Raw genomic sequence first — 22,093 nt, forward strand, 5'->3', positions numbered from 1 at the left:
TCTTCTTGCTTCCTTCCTTCCTTCCTTCTCCTGCCAGCAAGGGCAGCCCTCTGTACTTCCGCCACTGAGCCACCGGCCACCTTTGAGGAGTGGAGGTACTGCCTGTGCTGAGATATTCCTGGGCCCAGAATACCTTTTTTCCTTCAAGAAAATTCCCTCTTATCTATCCGGCCCTTACTCTCTCGTGTCTTCCAGGGCAAAACTGGAGCATCCGGCTGCCTGGCAGGGTAAATGGAAACATAATTGTTCTCTCTGAGGCTGGTCTGTGCTAAATCATTATCGTCTCCCCAGCCCCTCGCCCAGTGCATGGGTCTTAGTAGCTTGCCTGTAAAGGTTTGTTGAACATGTGGTTTATGGGCCTGGCTGGGGAAGCAGCAATGCACAGATGCACACTCTTTTGCCATCTGACTTCTCTCCCTTGCTGAAAATAAGCTCATGGGGTTGGCCCTGGGGCTGGCATTCAACTTTTACCCCAAGTCACCTCTGGTGGCATCGTTCTGAAAAATAATAGACCCACAACTACTTCGGAAAGCAGTTGTGAATCATCTAGTAAGGTTGATCAGGTGCATAGCCTACAACGGAGAAATTATATTCCTGGGACTATGACTTGAGGAACACTTGCACATCTGCATCAGAAGATGCCCATGGGAATGGTTTTTTCCTTTTTTCTTTTATTTTTGAGACAGAGTGTCGCTCTGTCACCCAGGCTGAAGTGCAATGGCACGATCTCAGCTCACTGTAACCTCTGCCTCCCGGGTTCTAGCTATTCTCATGCATCAGCGTCCAGAGTAGCTGGGATTACAGGCATCCGCCACCACACCTGGCTAATTTTTGTATTTTTATTAGAGACAGGGTTTTGCCATGTTGGCCGGACTGGTTTCGAACTCCTGACCTCAGGTGATCCGCCCGCCTTGGCCTCGCAAAGTGCTGGGGTTACAGGTAAAAGCCACCGCGTCTGGCCAGGAATGTTTTACAATAGCCCCAAACTGGAAGCAGCCCAAATGTCCATCGATAGTAGAACGGACAATTAAATTGTTATATTTCCACATTATAGAATACTACACAAGAAAAAAAATTGAAGAGATTACAGTCCTGCTCATTAACATGAATGAGGCTGGGCACCGTGTCTCACACCTGTAATCCCAGCACTTTGGGAGGCTGAAGCAGGAGGATGGCTTGAGCTCAGGAGACCAGCCTGGGAAACATAGTAAGACCCTGTCTCTGTAAACATTTAAGAAAAAAAAAATAGCTGGACTGGGCCTATAGTCCTAGCTACTGAAGAGGCTGAAGTGGGAGAATCACTTGAGCCTGGGAGGTCAAGGCTGCAGTTAGTCATGACTGCGCCGCTGCACTCCAGCCTTGGTGACAAAGTGAGGCCCTGTCTCAAAAACAATAAAAAATTTAAAAGAGCTGAGTAGCTTTGGGAGGCTGAGGCAGGCAGATCCCTTAAGCCCAGGAGTCTGAGACCAGCCTGGGTAACATAATGAAACCCCATCTCTACAAAAAATACAAAAAAATTAGCTGAGCATCATGGCAAGCCCCTGTAATCCCAGTTACCTGGGAGGCCCAGGCGGGAGGATGGCTCGAGCCCAGGAGGTTGAGGCTGTAGTGAGCCATGATCATGAACAGAGTGAGACCCTGTTTCAAAACAAATGAAAAACAACAACAAAAAAACAAGAAAACAAAAACTGTACAATGATGAGCCAAAAAGCAAGACATGGAAGAATATATATATATATATGTGGTATGAGTCCAGCTATAGAAAGTTTGAAATCAGGCAACCTAAACAATATTGTTCAGGGATCTATACAGAGGCAGGAAGCCACTGAGAAAGGTAAGGGGAGGATTGTCACCAAATTCAGGATGGTGGCTCCCCTGGGGAGAATATGTCAAGGAGGGGCACATGGGCTTGGAATACTCTCTTCATTGACCTGCATGTTGGGTACACAGGAATTTGTTATTTTTCACACTGCGTATGTGCATGTACGTACTCCCCCATATATACCATTCATTTCACACAAGAACACAAAGGCTGTGTGGCTCTGCTCTTCCCCTTTCCCCTTCCAGCTCCCATTCTCGTCCTCGGCTAGCAGGGGAGGGTCAGGGTCTTTTAGCACAGCTTCCTTCTGTCTCTGAGTGGGTCAGAGGAGTATGGGGGTGAGGGCCTCCCTTCTGCGGCTGGGCCCTGGCCACTCCAGGGTGGGAAGGCCTGGAGAAAACAGGGCCAGGCAAAGCCGGCTGGCCCTGCTGTTTCTGCCAATGCTGGGATTAGTCCAGGGCTCTGGCCCACCTGTCATTTCACTCATTTAGCAAGAACATAGCCACTGAGCACTTACTGTGAGCCCCGGGTGTTATTGGGAGAGTTCAGATAAGTGAGAGATGGTCTTTGACCTAAAAGATCTTACAATATACTCAGAGAGCACCATATACACAAATAACTGTATACCAGCAAAGTGTGAGCTAAGTGTCACGTGACTGCTCATTTACTCTTTCAATAAACATTTGTTGTGCACCTATTACATGCCGGGAACTGTGCTGGCTGGTGATCATGTAAAGACAGTTAAATCACAGTCCTAGCCCTCAAATTCATAGCCTGCCTAATGCTGGGGAGACTGGAGTAAACACAACTTTGTGGCAAGCCCATTAGTGCAGATATGCCCAGGGAGAAGGAGGAAGGGGACCCGTCTAGAATGGATGAGATGGAGACAGAGGAGTGAGGAAAGGTTGGAGAAGAGAGGTCTTCCTGAAGGAGGCAGGCCCTGGCCTGAGGCTTTAGAGATGAGGGAGCAAGAGAAAGGTTGAAGGGCTGGCAGGACTTCCAGAGCTGCCCCAGACAAAAGGCACAGGGGTGAGAAACACAGCAGTGAGGACTCCTTGCAACAAGAACATGAACATTGAGCAGGGAAGGAGGGAAGCAGCAGAAGGGGAAGGCCCAGGGGGATTAGAGTCATATTTGCCTTGCCAAGCCTTAGATCTTATAGGTGCTGGGAGCCACTGAAGAATTTGCAGGGAGCTTGACAGTTCACTGGTTCAGTGTAGAGGAAGGGTTGAGGGGCGTGGCCTGGAAGAAGGGAGGCAAATTGGCAGGATGTTGAAAGTCCAAGAAATATTTAAGAGAGATCAGGCTAGCCTCTGAGAGTGGGTGGGTGGTGGGTGAGGGAGAGAGGCCGAATTCTGGAATGGCCCCCTGCAAGAGTAACCAAGTGGTGCACATAGAGAGAAGAGAGCCCCCACTCGGCACTAGCGTGGCTGTAGGCTCTGGGTACCAAATGTGGCAAGGGTTGGGGACAGCCAGGAATGTGCATGGGGCTCTGTACCACCTGATTTCAGGGCTTCCAAACACTGGCCCGTGGACAGGGCTGGCCCGAGGAAGTGAAAAAAGTATGGGCATAACTTCTCATAAATCAAATGTATGCACTTTAAAGAACTATCCTTGGGCTGGGCATGGTGGCTCATGCCTGGAATCCCAGCACTTTGGGAGGCTGAGGCAGACGGATCATGAGGTCAAGAGTTTGAGACCAGCCTGGCCAATATGGTGAAACCCTGTCTCTACTAAAAATACAAAAATTAGCTGGGAATGGTGGTGTGCACCTGTAGTCCCAGCTACTCGGGAGGCTGAGGCAGAAGAATCACTAGAACCTGGGAGGCAGAGGTTGCAGTCAGCTGAGATTGTGCCACTGCACTCCAGCATGGGTGACAGAGTGCAAGATTCCATCTTAAAAACAAAAACAAAAACTATCCTTAAAAGTGCTTACAATTAAATCAATAAGTAAGCATGTCACTTAGAGGTATGAAGTGAATTATCAAAATAAGCCCCTTAAAGATTCAAAAGTGGTTTTGTCCTGGGAGTAGGAATGGGGATAGGAGGGACAGGGGACTTTTATTTTTTAAAATAAGTTTTTAAAAATAGTAGTATTTTTTAAAACCATGAACATAAAGCATATACAAAAATTTGAGGGCTGGGCACACTGGCTCAACACCTATAATCCCAACGCTTTGGGAAGTGGAGGCGGGAGGATCGCTTAAGCCCAGGAGTTGAGCCCAGCCTGGACAACATGGTGAAAGCCTAGCTCTACAAAAAACACAAAAATTAGTCTGGCATGGTGGTGCACACCTCTAGTCCCAGCTACTGAGGGGTTAAGGGGGTGGCCAGGGGAGGGCTGAGGCCGGAGGATCTCTTGAGCCAGGGAGGTCGAGGATGCAGTAAGCTGAGATCACGCCACTGCACTGGGCGACAGAGTGAGATCCTGTCTCAAAAAAAAAAAAAAAAAAAAAAAAAAAAAAAAATTCCTGGCCTAGCTGGGCCCGGTAGCTCATGCCTGTAATCGCAGCTCTTTGGGAGGCTGAGGCCGGTGGATCACTTGAGGCCAGGAGTTTGAGACCAGCCTGGCCAACATGGTGAAACCCCATCTCTACTAAAAATACAAAAATTATCCGGCCGTGGTGGCACATGCCTGTAATCCCAGCTCTTTGGGAGGCTAAGGCACCAGAATCGCTTGAACCCAAGATGCAGAGGTTGCAGTGAGCCGGGATCGGGCCACTGCACTCCAGCCTGGGCGACAAAGTGAGACTATGTCTTTAAAAAAAAAAAGCCGGTCGGGCGCGATGGCTCACGCCTGTAATCCCAGCACTTTGGGAGGCTGAAGCGGGCGGATCACAAGGTCGGGAGATCGAGACCATCCTGGATAACAGGGCGAAACCCTGTCTCTACTAAAAATACAAAACATTAGCCTGGCGCGGTGGTGGGTGCCTGCAGTCCCAGCTACTCGGGAGGCTGAGGCAGGAGAATGGCGTGAACCCGGGAGGTGGAGCTGGCAGTGAGACGAGATGGCACCACTGCACTCCAGCCTGGGCGACAGAGCGAGACTCCGTCTTTAAAAAAAAAAAAAGGCCTTGTATGAAATGATGGTAATAGAGGATGGCATTCCCCCAACCCCCCTTCCCTTTAATGTCCTTATTGGCTAAAACAAAACGTCGTTGAGTCCTGAAATCCCAGACTGGGGGCCTTGGGACCAGAACCCCAGGCAAAGGCCGGATAGACTGGCTCCGCACGTCTGCAACCACGCGGCAGCCGGCAGGGGTCAGGCGAGCTCCATGCGACTTCTGAGCTGCGTCTGGCGAGCCAGTGCTGCGCTCCAAGAAGCGCGCTGCCTGGAGGGAGAGGGTCAGAGGAAGGACTCTGGACCTGCCCTAGGCTGGGGGTCGAGACAGATGACCACCCGGGTCTTAGGTCCCAGTTCCCGTCCAGCAGGCAGTGGACTGGGCACCTCTCTCCAGTCAGCGCGCTGCATTTACACCAGGTCTGGTCCCATCCCACCGAGGGCAACTCACCTTACCGGTCTTCTGAAAGCGTGTCCTGCGCGAAACCTTGCCTCCTGCACTCGGTTGTGCAAAGATCAAGGAGCTCAGACTTGAGAGAGTTACATGGGCAAGGGATTGTTATCACTGGATTATATGGATTTAGAATTAGGACTCAGGCTCCCGGGGAAGCCTGCTCTAGGACCCAGATGGTAGTTGTAAAAGATTGCCGTGTCTAGAATCACCCTTGGGGATGTGATTAGGTCTGGGGCAGGATCCAGGAACCTGCATTTCTTTCAGGTTGCCAAATTCTGATAAGGGGTGTGCTCAGACCACGCTTAAAAAACATCCCAAGGTTCTGTTGCCCTCCCACAGAGCAGGCAGCATCAACAGCAGTGAGCTGCTCTGATAGTGTGACCTGCCTAAAATTGGAGTGGAATAAGCCAGCCGCAGGAAGGAGCAGCGCTGGCAGCTGGTGCTGCAGATTTGCCCAATGCATGTAGGCAACCAAACACGCCCACCAGAACCAAAGTAGACGTGCCCCTTGTTCTTCCATTTACCACTCAGGCTACATGGTTCATTTTGGTTTTTTTCCTTTTAATTTTAAAACATTTCTTTTGCTTCACATACAGAATCAGGAAAGAAATCACCTCCCCAAGTCGACAGGGTTTAGACAGACTGGATGAAGCACCCCATTTTGCCACATTGTGTCTCCAGGCTGGTCGTTCCAGCCACACATTAAGCCAGCAAGATGGCCCTTTCAGTCACATTCATCTCCAACACAGCAGGGAGCATGGCAGGGAAGTGAAAGGGACTGCCTATGAGGCCAGGATCTTGCCCTCAGGATGGGACTGAACTGGGGTTGGTGAGGAGCTAACCCCACCTGTCTCAAGCCTCAGGCTAGGAACAGCAACTTGGCTGCAGGCCAGGACCAAAAGCCAGGATAGGCGCTGCTGGGCTGAGAGCCAAGAAAACCAGTTACCTCTTTAGGGAACTCGGAAGGGGTGGAACAACCTAGACCCATTCCCTTCTCAGACCACACTCTATCCAGGCTGTACAGTGGGGCCCAAGGCTGGAATTCTCAGAACATCCCCATTTTTGCCACTAGCAGATCTGGATTCTAGTTCATTTTGACCTTGACAAAGTCATATTGTGTTGATCTTTTTAAAAACATAGGCGTAGTTTTCAGAAATCTATAAGCTTCCTTCTGGCTGTAAGAACTTAGCACTCTGGGCTCCCTGTTTCTTTTAAAACTCACTGGGAGATCTAGGAAAGGGAGGCTGAGACCTCTATCCTAAGGGCTGATTTTATCTTCCTGTCCCTCATGAAAGAACAGGCTGGAGGGCAGGAATAGGACCTGGACCAGCCACTCTCCAAGGACACAAGCTGGATCCAGAAAGGAAGCAGCAGCAAGTAGATTGCTTCTCCCCAAAATCACTGCTTTAGAAGCAGATGGGTTTGTTTCACAATATATTTAATACAAAATGGCAGCAGCCACTGTGCAGTAATAACAAAATTAGCCAAAGGGTATCTGGAGAAATGTACACAGGCAGCCTCAGCTGGAGTCAGGCTAGCCAACTCCGGTCTGCTCGGGTAGGGCCTGTGCCTGCTGCCCAGTCAGCTGTGGGTGGTCACATGGCCAGGACTGGATGGTGCCTGTGGCAGGGTGGGGCAGTGCACAAGGGCTCAGAGGTGCTGTACAGGAGGAGCTAGTCTTCCAACAGCACACAAAAGCACGCTGTCCTCTGCTCTGCCACACAGCAGACTCTTAGCAGCACATGTGTTCATTTACTTTGTTATTATTTTTTGAGACAGTTTCACTCTGTTGTCGCCCAGGCTGGAGTGCAATGGCACGATCATGGCTCCTGCAACCTCCGCCTCCTACGTTCAAGTGATTCTCCTGCCTCAGCCTCCCGAGTAACTGGGATTACAGGCGTGTGCCACCAGGCCCGGCTAATTTTTATATTTTTAGTAGAGACGGGTTTTCACCATGTTGGTCGTCAGGCTGTTCTCAAACTCCTGACCTTGTGATCTGCCCGCCTCGGCCTCCCAAAGTGCTGGGATTACAGGTGTGAGCCACTGCACCCAGCCTATTATTTTTTGAGACAGAGTCTCACTCTGTTACCCAAGCTGGAGTGCAGTGGTGTGATCTTGGCTCACTGCAACTTCTGCCTCCCGGGTTCAAGCAATTCTCTGACTCAGCCTCCTGAGACTGGGATTAGCTGGGATTACAGGCGCCTGCCACCACGCCTGGCTAATTTTTGTATTTTTAGTAGAGATGAGGTTTTACCATCTTGGCCAGGCTGGTCTTGAACTCTTGACCTCATGGTCCACCTGCCTCGGCCTCCCAAAAGTGTTGGCATTACAGGTGTGAACCACTGCGCCCGGCCTATTTTTCTTTTCTTTTTTGAGACAGAGTCTCGCTCTATGGCCTAGGCTGGAGTGCAGCGGTGTCATCTTGGCACATTGCAACCTCCGCCTCCCAGGTTCAAGTGATTCTCCTGCCTCAGCCTCCTGAGTAGCTGGGATTACAGGTGTGCACCACCGCCCCTGGATAATTTTTGTATTTTTAGTAGAGATGGGGTTTCACCATGTTGGCAAGGCTGGTCTCGAACTCCTGAGCTCAAGTGATCCACCCGTCTTGGCCTCCCAAAGTGCTGGGATTACAGACGTGTGCCACGGCACCCAGCCATCATTTATTTTTATTTTTAGAGACAGGGTCTCACTTTGTTGCCCAGGCTGGAGTACAGTGGTCTCATCATAGCTCACTACAGCCTTGAACTCCTAGGCTCAAGTGATCTTCCCGCCTGGGCCTCCCAAAGTGCTGGGATTACAGGCACACACCACCCTGCCTGGCCAAGCATATGTGTTCATAAGCTGCTAGGAGATGATACCTCTAGAAACTGGAAGAAACAAGGGCCAGGTTTTTGTTTTGTTTTTTTGAGACAGAGTTTTGCTCTTGTCACCCAGGCTGGAGTGCAATGGCGCAATCTTGGCTCACTGCAACCTCCGCCTCCCGGGTTCAAGTGTTTCTCCTGCCTCAGCCTCCTGAAGTAGCTGGGGTTACAGGTGCCCGCCACCATGCCCAACTAATTTTTTTCTATTTTTAGTTGAGATGGGGTTTCCACGTTGGCCAGGCTGGGTTTGAACTCCTGACCTCAGGTGATCCACCCACCTTGGCATCCTGAAGTGCTGGGATTACAGGCGTGAGCCACCACGCCTGGCTAGGCTAGGTTTTTAATTATTTTTTTCCCCCAGAAGAGAGACTGCAAGTTGAATATGCCTTATCCAAAATGCTTGGAACCAGAAGTGTTTCAGATTTTAGGATTAGGGATACTTAACCTGCACCAAGTTCCAATTCACGGAGGGGCCATGATTCTGCTGTGCTTGAGCAGAGAGATCGTCCTGCCAGAGGCTCACCCAAGAGAAAGAGGCGGGTATCTGCATGCCCCCAGATGCCTACCCTGGGAAGTGGGCTCAGAAGTTAGAGCGCAAGGACACAGAGTCACCAAAACCTGTCCCAACAATCCCCAGACAATATGCTTCCTGCTGAGTCCATTTTAAGTCACAGAACACTAGTCCTGGCACTGGCCCGGCTGTGAGGGCCATGATGCTTGGGAGCTGTTGTGGAGAACTCAACCTCATCCAGAGGCCAGAGGGCTAACAAGACCAGCTGGGCAGGAGGGCCTGCTGCAGGCAGGGTGGGAGAGCCGCCACATCTCTACTTGCCAAGAAAGGCTACTAGGTACAGGAAAAGGGGGTGAAGGGTCTCAGGACTAGTGAAAGTCTGCGTTGAAGGCTCTGCCGATGACCAGCCGCCTCACCTCGCTGGTCCCAGCCCCTATCTCATACAGCTTGGCATCTCGAAGAAAGCGGCCCATGGGAAAGTCATTGATGTAGCCATTGCCACCTGCAACAAGGGTTTGGGCAGAGAAGAAAGGAAGTGATTGACAGTGGGCAAAACAAAGAAAGCAAAGAGAAGGCCGAGTATATAGAAACAGGCCATAGGAGGAGAGACTGATTAAAGAAAAGCAGCAAAAGGTAGCAAGATGGAGGGGTGTGGGGAATGCACTAGTCCCTTCTTATCCTTGGGGGATACATTCCAAGACCCCAGTGGATGCCTGAAACCGTGGATAGTACCAAACCCCATATATATGTTGTTTTTTCCCCTATACATACATATTTATGAGCAAGTTTAATTTATGAGTTAGGCACAATAAGAGATCAACAATAATAACTAATACTAAAACAGAACTATTATGACATGCCAGCATCACTATTCTTGCACTTTGGGGCCACTGAGTAAAATAATAAGAGTTACTTGAACACAGGCACTGTGATACCAAGACAGCTGACTGGATACTCTAGGTGACTACTAACGGGCAGGTAGCCCACGTAGCATGGATAGGCTGCACAAAGGGACGTTTCACGTACCAAACATGACAGAGCAGCATGGCACAATGCTTCATCATGGTATTCAGAATAGTGTGGATTTTAAACTTATGAACTGCTTATTTCTAGAAATTTCCATTTAGCTTTTTTTTTTGAGAAGGAGTTGTGCTCTGTCACCCAGGTTGGCGGGCAGTGGCATGATCTTGGCTCACTGCAGCCTCCGCCTCCAAAGTTCAAGCAATTCTCCTGCCTCAGCCTCCTGAGTAGCCGGGATTATAGGCACGCACCACCACACCCGGCTAATTTTTTTTGAGACGGAGTCTCGCTGTGTCTCCCAGGCTGGAGTGCAGTGGCGTGATCTCGGCTCACTGCAAGCTCCGCCTCCCGGGTTCACGCCATTCTCCCGCCTCAGCCTCCCAAGTAGCTGGGACTACAGGCGCCCGCCACCACGCCCTGCTAGTTTTTTGTATTTTTAGTAGAGACGGGGTTTCACCATGTTAGCCAGGATAGTCTCGATCTCCTGACCTCGTGATCCACCCGCCTCGGCCTCCCAAAGTGCTGGGATTACAGGCTTGAGCCACCGCGCCCGGCCCCGGCTAATTTTTGTATTTTTAGTAGAGATAGGGTTTCACCATGTTGGTCAGGCTGGTCTCAAACTCCTGACCTCAGGTGATCTGCCTGCCTCGGCCTCCCAAAGTGCTGGGATTACAGGTGTAAGCCACCGCGCCTGGCCTTTTTTTTTTTTTTTTTTTTTTTGAGATGGAGTTTCACTCTTGTCACCCAGGCTGGAGTGCAATGGCGTAATCTCCGGTTACTGCAACTTCCGCCTCCTGGGTTCAAGCGATTCTTCAGCCTCAGCCTTCCAAATAGCTGGGATTACAGGCTCCCGCCATCACACTTGGCTAATTTTTTTTTTTTTTTGGTATTTTTAGTAGAGATGGGGTTTCACCATGTTGGCCAGGCTGGTCTCGAACTCCTGACCTCAGGTGATTCACCCGCCTCAGCCTCCTAAAGTGCTGGAGTTACAGGTATGAGCCACTGTGCCCAGCTGCACTTTTTTTTTTTGAGATGGAGTCTTGCTCTGTCACCCAGGCTGGAGTGCAGTGGCACGATCTCGGCTCACTGCAACCTCTGCCTCACGGGTTCCAGCGATTCTCCTGCCTCAGCCTCCCAAGTAGCTGGGATTACAGGCATGCACCACCACGCCCAGTTAATTTTTGTATTTTTAGGAGAGATGGGGTTTCTCCATGTTGGCCAGGATGGTCTCAAACTTCTGACCTCGGGTGACCCGCCCACCTTGGCCTCCCAAAGTGCTGGGATTATTGGTGTGAGCCCAGCACCATTTAGTGTATTTGGACCTTGGTTGACCACAGTAAATGAAGCTGTGAAAAGCAAAGCTGAGGAGAAGAAGGGACTACTGTACCTTGTTGGGTAGGGTGGGCAAGAGGTTGCAGCTGAAAGGCCACTCAGAGTGCTAAGGATACCAGACAAAGAAAGAGGGGTGCCACTGACAGGCATGGCAAATGGGGATGAGAGGACGCCAGCATAGCAGCTCAAGGATTCAAACCTCAGCTGCTCGGCTCGAGTCTATGCTCTTAACCACCACACAGCATGGAAACAAGGCTGGTCTACCTCTGAGACATCTCCCTTTCCCCATTTCCTAGCGTCTATGAGGCAGGGAGGATGAGAGGGGGGTGTTGCTGAAGGCAGCAGCAACTCCTGGCATCTAGCAGTTTTCTCATTTGCTTTCCATTTCCACCTTGTAACTGGGACAGAAAGAGCCCAAAGGTCCCAGCTCATCTGGGCCTAGCATAAGCACATAGTGAGGAGTGGAGAGGAGACTGCTTTTTTTTTTTTGAGACAGAGTCTTAGTCTGTCACCCAGGCTGGAGTGCAATGGTGCAATCTTGGCTCACTGCAACCTCCACCTCCTGGGTTCAAGCGATTCTCTTGCCTCAGCCTCCCAAGTAGCTGGGATTACAGGCATGCACCATCACGCCCGGCATGGGGTTTCACTATGTAGGCCAGGCTAGTCTCGAATTCCTGGCCTCAGGTGATCCACCCGCCTCGGCCTCCCAAAGTGCTGAGATTATGGGTGTGAGCCACCACGCCCGCCCTGAAACGCTTTCTGAAGCAGCCACAGGCCCCAAGAGTGAGGGAGCCCTGGGAGTGGGGAGTGGGGATCACTCACCAAAACACTGAATGCCATCCAGGGCTACCTGTGTGGCGCACTCAGCTGAGTAAAGAATCACACCTGCACAGTCCTACGGGAGGAAGCTCAGGTCAGCAGGGCCCTGCGAGGCACGCAGACAGCAAGTCCCAGCCGCCGGCCCACTGCCCCCCCTCTCCTGGACTGAGGCGGTTCTCACCTTGGCAGTGCAGTGGCCCTCATCGCAGGCCTTGGCAACATTGTAGACGTACTGCCGACATGCCATGAGGCGGGTGTACATGTCAGCCATCTTCCCCTGCATCAACTGAGCACAAAGGGATGTCACCGGTCAACATGCTGGAACACTCTCCCAGTTACCAAAAGCCAGGTCAGCAACGGCAACAAGACAGCCAAGGATGAGGAAGCAGGGGCATGGAGAGGAGATGGGATTTACCCAGGATGATGGAGATGGAGGCAGGTGTGGGAGTTAGGGCCAGAGAGTGGCCATTCCACGGCCCGCATGACACCCTCAAGTGGCCATCACTGCCTCCGAAAGGCATGGCTCCCAAGGCACCATTTACTCCAACGCTTATTACCTTCCAGCAGCTTCTTCGGACCAGGTGGTCTAACTACAAATAGCAACCTCTTTCCCTTCTGCCCCCACAACCTGCACACTTTGCTCTCCAACCTTACAACGTCTAGTTCATCCACCTCACACAGGCATCGAGGTGGCAATGTGATGAACTTCCTGATGACTTCCAGAGCCGGGCTGCATGCTGAGGAAGACTGCATTCCAAGCAGTCAAGCTCAATTTGCTAGAGGAGACAGTGAACATCCACGGTGCCCACCTCACTTCCTCTCTTTTCAAAGAAAACTTCAGCCCAGTCGAAGCGTACATGTCAGCAAAAGCACGCGGCTCACCTGGAAGTGGCCGATCTTCTGGCCAAAGGCTTCCCTCACGTGCAGGTAGGGAATGGTGTGGTCCAGGACCGCTTGCATGAGCCTGTCAGAAAGGAGAAAGGTCCTATGGGCACCTCCTCATCCCACTGGGCGTGGTGGCAAAATGCTAGCGTGGGAAGGCCGGAGTCCCAGGGAGGAGAAAAGCAGCCTCAGAAAGTCTAGCCGCAGTTATGGCATTGACTGACCAGAGGTGCAGGGGTGTGACAGCCCAGGTGTCGTTCCACAGCCGAGTGAGCCACCCTGCTCCTCAGGCCTTTGGTCTGTCACTTAATGATATTTCCCTGCTGTGGGAAGAAATTCAACATGGGAGGAGGTGGTTCTTTTTGTCTCCCAGGAGAGTGCGGGGCCAGGAGGCAGCTCCCTTCGGCCCCCAAGGGGAAGGATGCTGCTGCTCATGGTGGGCCACTGGCCAAGGAGGCCGACAGAGCCCAGCTTCCCCCAAGCCTCACACTTACCCGAGAGGCCCCCCGGCCAGCACCAGCCGCTCCAGGTCCAGCCCACTCATCAGCACGTAGACACCCTTATTCTCATGGCCCAGGATGTTGGCAGCTGCCAGGGTAAGTGCTGGTCAGAGGGAGAGAGCTGTCCACAGCCTCCTCACTTTTATCAAAGGTACTAGATGTGGAAACATGGCTCTCAAGTAAGGCACTAAAATATGTCACTTGACCTTTATTCAACTAAGGTTCCAGGTAAAAGAAAACGATCAAGTGAACCCCTTCCAGTCAGAAGTGGAGCTGCCAGGACCCCCACCCCATCCACAAGGCCAACCACAAAGCCCAGGGTTGTTAGATCTTTCCCTTCCCTCTCTGGACTCCCTTGGATGGGAAAGAAGAAAAGTTAATTGGTCTAGAAGTCACCCAATCCCTCCCTGACTCTTTCTACACAGGCACCTATAAAGAAACCAGAGAGTTACTCTTTCCCCAGGTGGAGTCAGCTCTGGTCCAGTGTCACCTCCCTGCAGGGTAGTCCACGAAAGCTTCTTTGTCCAGGAGACAGGCCATTCAGAGATAGTAACAGAAGCTGCTGAGCACCTCTCCACCCAGTAAGCCAGACTGGATGGCCTTGGGAGGTGTGGGCAGGAAAATGAGTTGACACCACTGACCTGCCTTTAATGCTAGCTGAATTTTTTCCTGTCAACAAAGAAGGAGCTGCACAGGTTCCCCTCCCTGGATGCTCCCTGTAATTAAAGCACACTTTTTTGGGCTGTCAGTGATAGGCATGGTACATGGCTGAGGCAGACAGCAAACCTAACTGGTGATCAAATCCACGCCCCTGGCCAGGCGCAGTGGCTCAGGCCTATAATCCTGGCACTTTGGGAGGCTGAGACGGGTGGATCACCTGAGGCCAGGAGTTCAAGAGCAGCCTGGCCAACATGGTGAAACCCCATCTGTCTACTAAAATTACAAAATTAGCGGGGCGTGGTGGTGTGTGCCTGTCATCCCAGCTACTCAGAAGGCTGAACCCAGGGGACAGAGGTTGCAGTGAGCTGAGATCGCACCATTGCACTCCAGCCTGGGCAACAAGAGTGACACTCCATCTCAAAAAAACAAAAAAAAAATTAGCTGGGCAGGGTGGCGTGTGCCCATAATCCCAGCTATTCGGGAGGCTGAGGCATGAGAATCATTGGAACCTGGAAGGTGGAGGCTGCAGTGAGCCGAGATCACGCCACTGCACTCTAGCCTGGGTGACAGAGCCAAGACTCCTTCTCGAAAAAAAAAAAAAAAAATACCCAAACAACAAATCCACGCCCCTGGTCTGGTTAGTACATGATGGCTGCGCTGGCTCTCCCACAGTGCTCCACCATGTCATATTTCAGTTACACCTCGGGGGAGAAAATACTCATACTCAAACAGAACTGCCTTCTCTTCACTGAGTCTGGTTTCCATCAGTGGATTCAGGTGTTTTTTTTTTTCTTAGCATCATTAATGCTAAAAATGAATAACTCATGTTTAAATTTTTTTTACAAAAATGTGAGTTAATGAGTTACTTACATGCAGTGGACGGGCGAAAGTACAGGAAGACTGAAGGACATCAGTGGGAAAGGGTAGGTCTGACCCTTCTCTGGCTACTGAGTACAGACTCTATGTGGAGCGTGTGATGCCAGTTAGGCATGCCGCTGCAGGGCCCTGGACAGGAAGGAGCGCTGTCCCGCAGCCCCAGCTCACAGCCTAGCCACATGTCACTGAAGAGCTAACAATGCCAAGCCTGTCTAACCCAGAGGCTTTCTCAGCTTGAGAACAGCCAGATCAGCCTGGAAGGGGGTCAGGAGAGGGGCTCCCCGATTCTCGGTGCTACTTACCAGGAACCTTACAGTCTTCAAAGATTAGCTCACAGGTGTCAGAGCCCCTCATCCCCAGCTTGTCCAGCTTCTTAGAGGTGCTAAAGCCAGGCATACCCTTTATAGGAATCAAAAGGCAGTCCTGGTTACAGATTAGCCCCAAGGGGGCCTGGTAAAGGAAAGGCCCCTGGGAAGAAGGCACCCACCTTCCTACTGAGTCCCTGTACCTGCACAGCATGGCAGCATCCTAGTCCCATGCTCCCCCCAGGTCCTTCAAGTGCTAACGCCCCAGATTGATCCCAGCCTCCTCTGCCACTAGCTTGTGTTCTCCCCAGTTCTCAAGGGGACAGTTCTTTCTCAATGATATGCTCAGTTCTCTGAGCCCTCCTGACCCCCCGGCCTTATTTCCTTCCCCCAGGGGACATTACTTCCAAGACACTGTCATCCGCCCAGTCAATTCCCTTATCCTCTGTTTTCTCCTGTCTGTACCCAAAAGGATATCACTAGGGCTGAACTGAGCCCTCTGTGCTTTGACCTGGACTACTGGATTGCAGCATGTTTTGGCAAGTGCCCAGCAGAGTGCTGAACATGCTGCCGTTCGACCTGTAATGAGCAGGGCGTCACATAACCTTGAGATTTCCAATCTCAGCCAGGTCCCTACTGCTCCAACTCTAGACAGCTACTTTCCCCCCCTCTATGGAGGGTACCGCAAACCTTTACAATACTCGCTCGTGAAACTCTCTGCCAACTCCCCCCCGTGGCCCCAGCCCTCACAGGGCCCCTAGCTTCCTCCTCATGATCGCCAGGCAGGTGGTTCCTGCACCATCACCTGTAACCCATCCTTCTCTCTCCTGTCCCCGCTCACCATTGTGTTCTGCCCACTCATTCCCAGACGCCTCAATTGCTCCCTCTATTTTCCTTTTTCTTCCCTTTTTTTTTCCCTTCTGACCAAAAACTTTGCTCAGTTCTCTCATTCCTAAAAACACACCCAAACTCCTAACTTTTTGTTTGAACTCCTGCTCTGCTTCCTTCTTGCTTTTGTTGTCAAGGCTGTTGCAGGGGCAGTCTCCACTTATATCCCACCCACACCTCAGTCTCCCACGGCCACACTCATCAGGTCCACCAATGTACCCTGACTGTCACGTCCTGACCTCCTTTCAGTCCTTCCCTTTCTAGACCTCTTTGTGTGGCCTGGCACTGAGGACGGCTCCACTGTCTTCAGAAGTGACCCATCTGCCCTGGACTTCCTGGTTACCCTCCTTGCAGTCTGCTCTCTGCCTCATCCCCACCTCTGGGGCCTTGCAGAGCACACAACACTACTTGCATTTGAGATCAGTGAAGGGGCTATCTCTGGTTCCACTGTCAGGAGGCAGAAGCCTCCCCGGCCCTACACCCATCTATACTCACCTTCTCTACAATGAAGGCCGTGATGCCCCGAGAAGCCGGCGTAGCAGCCAGATCTGTCTTGGCATAGACAATCAGGACGTCAGCATCAGGGCCATTAGTGATCCATGACTTGTTGCCGTTCAGGACATAGTGATCTCCTAAGGGCAGGATGTTGGCTATTTGCTCAAGCCATCTCGGCCTGTCTCAGCCAGGCCATAGACCTTCTGCTGAGCAAGTAGCTGTCCAGCTCTGAGAAAGTTCTGGAAACCCAACAGGGGCCACCCCCAATTGTTCCTCCCTCACCCTGATAATATCTGAACTTCTGCCCATTTTGGCTCCCAAGTCGAGAGCGGCCTCACCTTTCTTTTCTGCTTTGAGCTTCATAGAGACAACGTCAGAGCCTGAATTGGGCTCACTCATAGCCAGGGCTCCGATGTACTCACCACTGGTCAGCTGCAAGGAAAACCCCCAACAGGCCTTGTTACAACCTTGGAGTACTCTAGAGCAGCTCACTGATACTGCTTCTTCCTGTCCACATTACACCCCTTCAAACTTCTCACACCAGGGTATCAGTAAAGTCCTAGAAGTCTCTTCTAAGAAGCCCAATGGCTACAAGGCTGAAAATGCCTCTCCTTTTTCCATTCCCTTGGCAAAGAAAGCTAGTCCTACTCTTCCATTTCTTCGAGTTCTCTTCACATGTTGTCTGTCTGTTGTTCAATGCAAGAGGTCTGGTCCTATTTTTGTTTTTGGCTCAAATATTTTAAAGCAATCCATGGCCCCTTCCTAACCACACTGGGTTCATGGCAGCATGCTACAGAAAGCAGGTCTCACTGGCCCTCACCAAGGGGAGAGGGTGTCTTATAGCTGGTTGTTGCACTGTGAGATTAGCAAGTATTACATTTCCATTTCCTTACCTTTGGGAGATACTTCTCTTTCTGGGCCTCATTCCCATTGCGCACAAGCTGGTTGACGCAAAGGTTGGAGTGGGCACCGTAACTGAGCCCCACTGCTCCAGAAGCTCGGGATATCTCCTCCATCACCAGCACATGCTCCAGGTAGCCCAGGCCAGAGCCGCCATACTGAACTGGGAGTGGTGTGGTACAAGGGAATGGAAAAGGCAGCCCAGATTAAATTGGGATATTCCATTTGTTGGCAGAAGGGAAACACCTTGCAGCACCTATTCCAAATTCCCTCTAGCAACAAGAATAAGCTGATGCCACAGACCTGCTTATGAGGTCACTGGACTGGTTTTGCCTGCTGCTGCTTGTCAGCTGAGGGGTGATTCAGAAGGCAATCATTGCAACTCCTGCTTTATCCCAGACAGACCTCTTGATGAAGATACGTGAACAACCTGAGCACCCACTACTCAGAAAGTTACAGAAATGCAGAGGCAGATGAATAAATGAAGAAAGAGGGCCTGGAGTTTAACAGAGAAAAACAAAGACATTGGGATGGAGGTGGTATCCAAAGCACCAAGAACAGATACAAAGCCAGAGGATGTGATGTGTCTGCAAAAGGCCTAGGGAAGGTGAGATTTTATAGCATAGGGCTGAACCCAAAGAAGCAGGACTGATAACAGGACAGGAGAGCCACAGCCTCAGGGACAATCTTCAGGTGGGCTGTGCAGCAGAGGGAAGATGAGATGCTGGCAGAGAATTTCAGAACTCCTCATAAAATACATGGTTTTTCCTTGGCAGCAGATCCAAACTCAAAGTGGCTGGGTCACCTGATACCACCCCCAGCCCTGCTGATTGGGTCAAGCCTAACAAGGTCCTATACACATGTTCACTCTGACCAACAAGTCAGGCTTGTCCTCGGCTCTAAGGAAAGCTTGACCTGCCCCTACAACTGCAGGAAGGGAAGTATGAAGGCAGGTGACATTAGAAACAGCCACTATGACATCGTGCAGAAACCGGAACTTATATCCGGCTTTCTTTTTCAGGTTCCCTTGAAAGAGTTGTCATCGAATTTTTTCTTTTTTTTTCACGAGGCGGGCTCTCATTCTTTTGCCCAGGCTGGGGTGCAATGGTGTAATCTTGGCTCACTGCAGCCTTGAACTCCTGGGCTCAAGCGATCCTCCTGCCTTGGCCTCCCCAGTTGCTGGGATTACAGAAGCCCACTACCACACCTGGCCATTTTCATCTGATTTCTAACTGCCTCTTTCTTCCATAAAATACAATCTGATTCAGAAGCATATTATCTGCAGGGAGTGGGGTACATAAACCACCAAAACACAATAGGAGAGTCTTCCTTAGGAATGACCAGCAGCCTTTCCCCCAATGCTTTTACATTAAGATGGTTGCAATTAATCTTTAAGTGGTTTCATTTTATGAAAGGTGATGTAACTTTCTAGGACGTAAGGAGAAGTATTGGGTTTCACTCATACTCTCATGCCCAGAGTGAATACAGGCCAAAGCAGGTTGGGCTTTTTTTTTTTTTTTTTTTTTGAAATGGAGTCTTGCTCTGTTGCCTGGGCTGGAGTGCAGTGGCGCCATCTCAGCTCACTGCAACCTCCACCTCCCAGGTTCAAGCAATTCTCCTGCTTCAGCCTCTCGAGTAGCTGGGATTACAGGTATATACCACCACGCCTGGCTAATTTTGTATTTTCAGTGTAGAAAGGGTTTCTCCATGTTGGTCAGGCTGGTCTCAAACTCACAACCTCAGGTGATCCACCTGCTTCGGCCTCTAAAAGTGCTGGGATTACAGGCATGAGCCACTGTGCCTGGCCTAGGCTCATCTCTTTACTGGACACTGCAAGCCAGGCTGGGCCTCCTTCAGAGGTTAAGAATATCCAAACCAGGCCAGACGCGGTGGCTCATGCCTGTAATCCCAGCACTTTGGGAGGCCAAGGCGGGTAGACCATGAGGTCAGGAGATCGAGACCATCCTGGCTAACACGGTGAAATCCCGTCTCTACTAAAAATACATAAAATTAGCCGGGCGTGGTGGCGGGTGCCTGTAGTCCCAGCTACTCGGGAGGCTGAGGCAGGAGAATGGCGTGAACCTGGGAGGCGGAGCTTGCAGTGAGCCAAGATCATGCCACTTCACTCCAGCCTGGGTGACAGAGTGAGACTCCATCTCAAAAAAAAAAAAAAAAAAAAAAAGAATATCCAAACCAGAGCCTGCCAGATCCCTGCCTTCTCCCTCGGGAGAGCCTAGTAAACACATCATCTGGCCACCTCACCTGGAAGCCCAGATAGACACCTCTCTCCCCTGCCCACCCCCCACCTTACTCCCCCTGCCATCTGCTCCCAAATGAGCACCAAGGTGTGGGCAGAAGAGGACACAGGCAGTCCCTGCAGGGACACCCTGCCTGGAGTGTTCCTGCCGAGAGGCCACTGGTAGGACAAAGCTTATAGGGATTAGGGGAGGCAGTAGGACTGAGGTACCATGAAGACAACCACTTGATCCAGAGTTTTCTAAACTTCCCAAATCACCTGGGTGAGCCTGTTAAGTAAGCAGAGTTCAAGAGTTGGACTGATCCTGATCCAAGTGAGCCACAATGACCAAGTTAATCCCTCTGCCTTCTCCACATCACTGTCTAATAAAATAGAAGAGTGTTCTGTTCTCTGGGCTGACAATGGGTGCTTTCACAGGTCCAAAAGATGCAGTTCTGGGTTTCTTTAAACACAGTCTTTCCCTTCCCTTCCTGCTTCTTTTGGGAACTGTCTTAAAGGGCACACAAGAAAAGTTCTCTTTAGGGAAATACACTATACTCACCAGGGGCTGTGATGCCCAATACGCCCAGGTTCCCCAGCTGCTTCCAAAACTCCTGCCAACAGAATAAGTGGAATGAGTGTTGAGCGGAAGGCAGCCAGTCACATGTGGCTGGAACAATGAGACCCAAACACTTCAGAGAGAGGGGCTGCATTTAGGGAGGCTTCATTTACCAGAAAACTGCGTGAGCTCTTCCAGGCAGCAGTGAAGCTCAGCCCCACTCCCAGACTGCCCCCCAATGCCCAGGCCTCCCAACTCACTCGCAGGTTCTTGAACTCATTGCTGCAATCAATCTCCTGGGCCTTGGGGGCCAGGTGCTCCTGAAGGAACTTAGCCATGGTCTGACGAAGCTAATAGGAGAGAAGTAAACAGATGCCACTGCGGAAAGCATCTCCACTACCAAGGCACATTCAAGAGAAAAGGTCACAAGTAACTTCACCAAACAGCATCGGACTGAAAGTGAGAGGCCTCAGCAGTTTATGCCTCCTCAGAGATGATCTTCTTTCTTAAGGTCTTCAGCCTAGATAGCTTGATGGTAATTTTTAAAACGTCACACCCTACGTAAAAATCATTCCATTGGTTTCCACTATAAGAATGAAACACAAGCTTCTCACCCAGGCCTGCTAGGCCCTGCAGGAGCTGACCCCAGCTGACTCTCCCAGCTTCCCCAGCACCTTCCCACCTCCCACCCTCTGTGCTCCAGCTGCATTCCAGGCAGCCTCCAGATCTCAACAGTTGTCAGCCTCTTTCAAGCCCCTGAACCTTTGACTAAAAGGGACCAATTACTCAGAGAGATTAGAAACTCCTCTTGGTGGCTGGGCATGGTGGTTCCCGCCTGGAATCCCAGCACTTTGGCAGGCCGAGGCAGGAGGATCACCTGAGGTTGGGAGTTTGAGACCAGCCTGACCAACATGGAGAAACTCCATCTCTACTAAAGATACCAAATTAGCTGGGCGTGGTGGCGCATGCCTGTAATCCAAGCTACTTGGGAGGCTGAGGCAGGAGAATCACTTGAACCTGGGAGGCGGAGGTTGCGGTGAGCAGAGATGGTGCCATTACACTCCAGCCTGGGCAACAAGAGCGAAACTCCATCTCAAAAAAAAAAAAAGAAAAAGAAAGAAATTCCTCTTGCCAGGAAAGCTTGAGAACAGGGGTTGAACCCTTTCTGCCTGAGGTGGTTCACGGAAGCTCTGAGCGTTCGCTGGCTATAAACAAACTATGGAGTTGCTGGGAGGCTCACACCTCTGCCAGCTCCATCCAGCCTCCAGATGAAGCCTCAGGAAGGACTCTGGTTCTGCTCCATTTGTAAATACTTCTTCATCGTCTTCTTTTCTATTTTTTATGAGATGGGGGTCTGGCTATGTTGCTCAGGCTGATCTCAAACCCCTGAGCTCAAACAATCCTCCCACCTCGGCCTCCCAAAGTGCTAGGATTACAGGTGTGAGCCACCGTGCCTGGCCTCTAACTGCTTCTTTCGAGTACTTGTTCAACTTTGTGTTTTGACCCAATGGGCTGAGGAGCGACAGGAGAGCTCACTGTAGCTTTTTAAAACCCTCAAACTGTTTATACAAAAAAGACTCCCTGGTGATTACGATGATCACCCAGGTGTCAGAAGCATACCTCAGACTGTTCAGGTTAAGTGAACTACATACAGATTGAGGGCCCTTGTGCCACAAGCAGTAGCCTGGCCAATCCTCCACCAAAACACCATCGGTCTCCCAGGAGCTCTCCCAGCCTCGACTCCTCTCTACTTCCAGCAGTACTGCCCTGCGGTCTCAAATCTTCACCCCACAGACGTCAGGCTGAGGTCAGGGGACCGGCCCCAGGCCGGAGGCCCGCATCCCGCCCAGGCGCTGGCGCTCCCAACGGCCCACGGGCAAAAGCCAAGGCTGGGGGGGCGCTGGGCCGATGGGGA

General features: G+C 51.1%; 1 protein-coding gene across 6 annotated transcripts in view; it reads right to left on the reverse strand.

Annotated features, from left to right (window-relative positions):
* LOC105492219 (isovaleryl-CoA dehydrogenase) overlaps positions 1-22,093 on the reverse strand; it is a 30,692-nt gene that overhangs the window by 8,284 nt on the left and 315 nt on the right. For 3 of the 6 annotated variants that reach the window (XM_071067094.1, XM_071067097.1, XM_071067096.1), the window contains exons 2-11: positions 20,439-20,528; positions 20,182-20,233; positions 17,377-17,546; positions 16,822-16,915; positions 16,484-16,620; positions 15,098-15,194; positions 13,254-13,362; positions 12,760-12,841; positions 12,059-12,163; positions 11,881-11,953 (exon numbers count right to left, since the gene is read on the reverse strand). In XM_071067094.1, the coding sequence (XP_070923195.1) occupies positions 11,881-11,953; positions 12,059-12,163; positions 12,760-12,841; positions 13,254-13,362; positions 15,098-15,194; positions 16,484-16,620; positions 16,822-16,915; positions 17,377-17,546; positions 20,182-20,233; positions 20,439-20,528 (1,009 nt within the window). Of the gene's footprint in view, positions 1-5,874; positions 9,209-11,880; positions 11,954-12,058; positions 12,164-12,759; positions 12,842-13,253; positions 13,363-15,097; positions 15,195-16,483; positions 16,621-16,821; positions 16,916-17,376; positions 17,547-20,181; positions 20,234-20,438; positions 20,529-22,093 lie in introns of those variants that run through there. The other 3 variants (XM_071067095.1, XM_011759245.3, XM_011759236.3) reach the window with 3 other exon arrangements.

The sequence above is a fragment of the Macaca nemestrina genome, chromosome 7 (assembly GCF_043159975.1).
Source record: "Macaca nemestrina isolate mMacNem1 chromosome 7, mMacNem.hap1, whole genome shotgun sequence".
In the NCBI taxonomy this organism is placed as follows: Eukaryota; Metazoa; Chordata; class Mammalia; order Primates; family Cercopithecidae; genus Macaca; species Macaca nemestrina.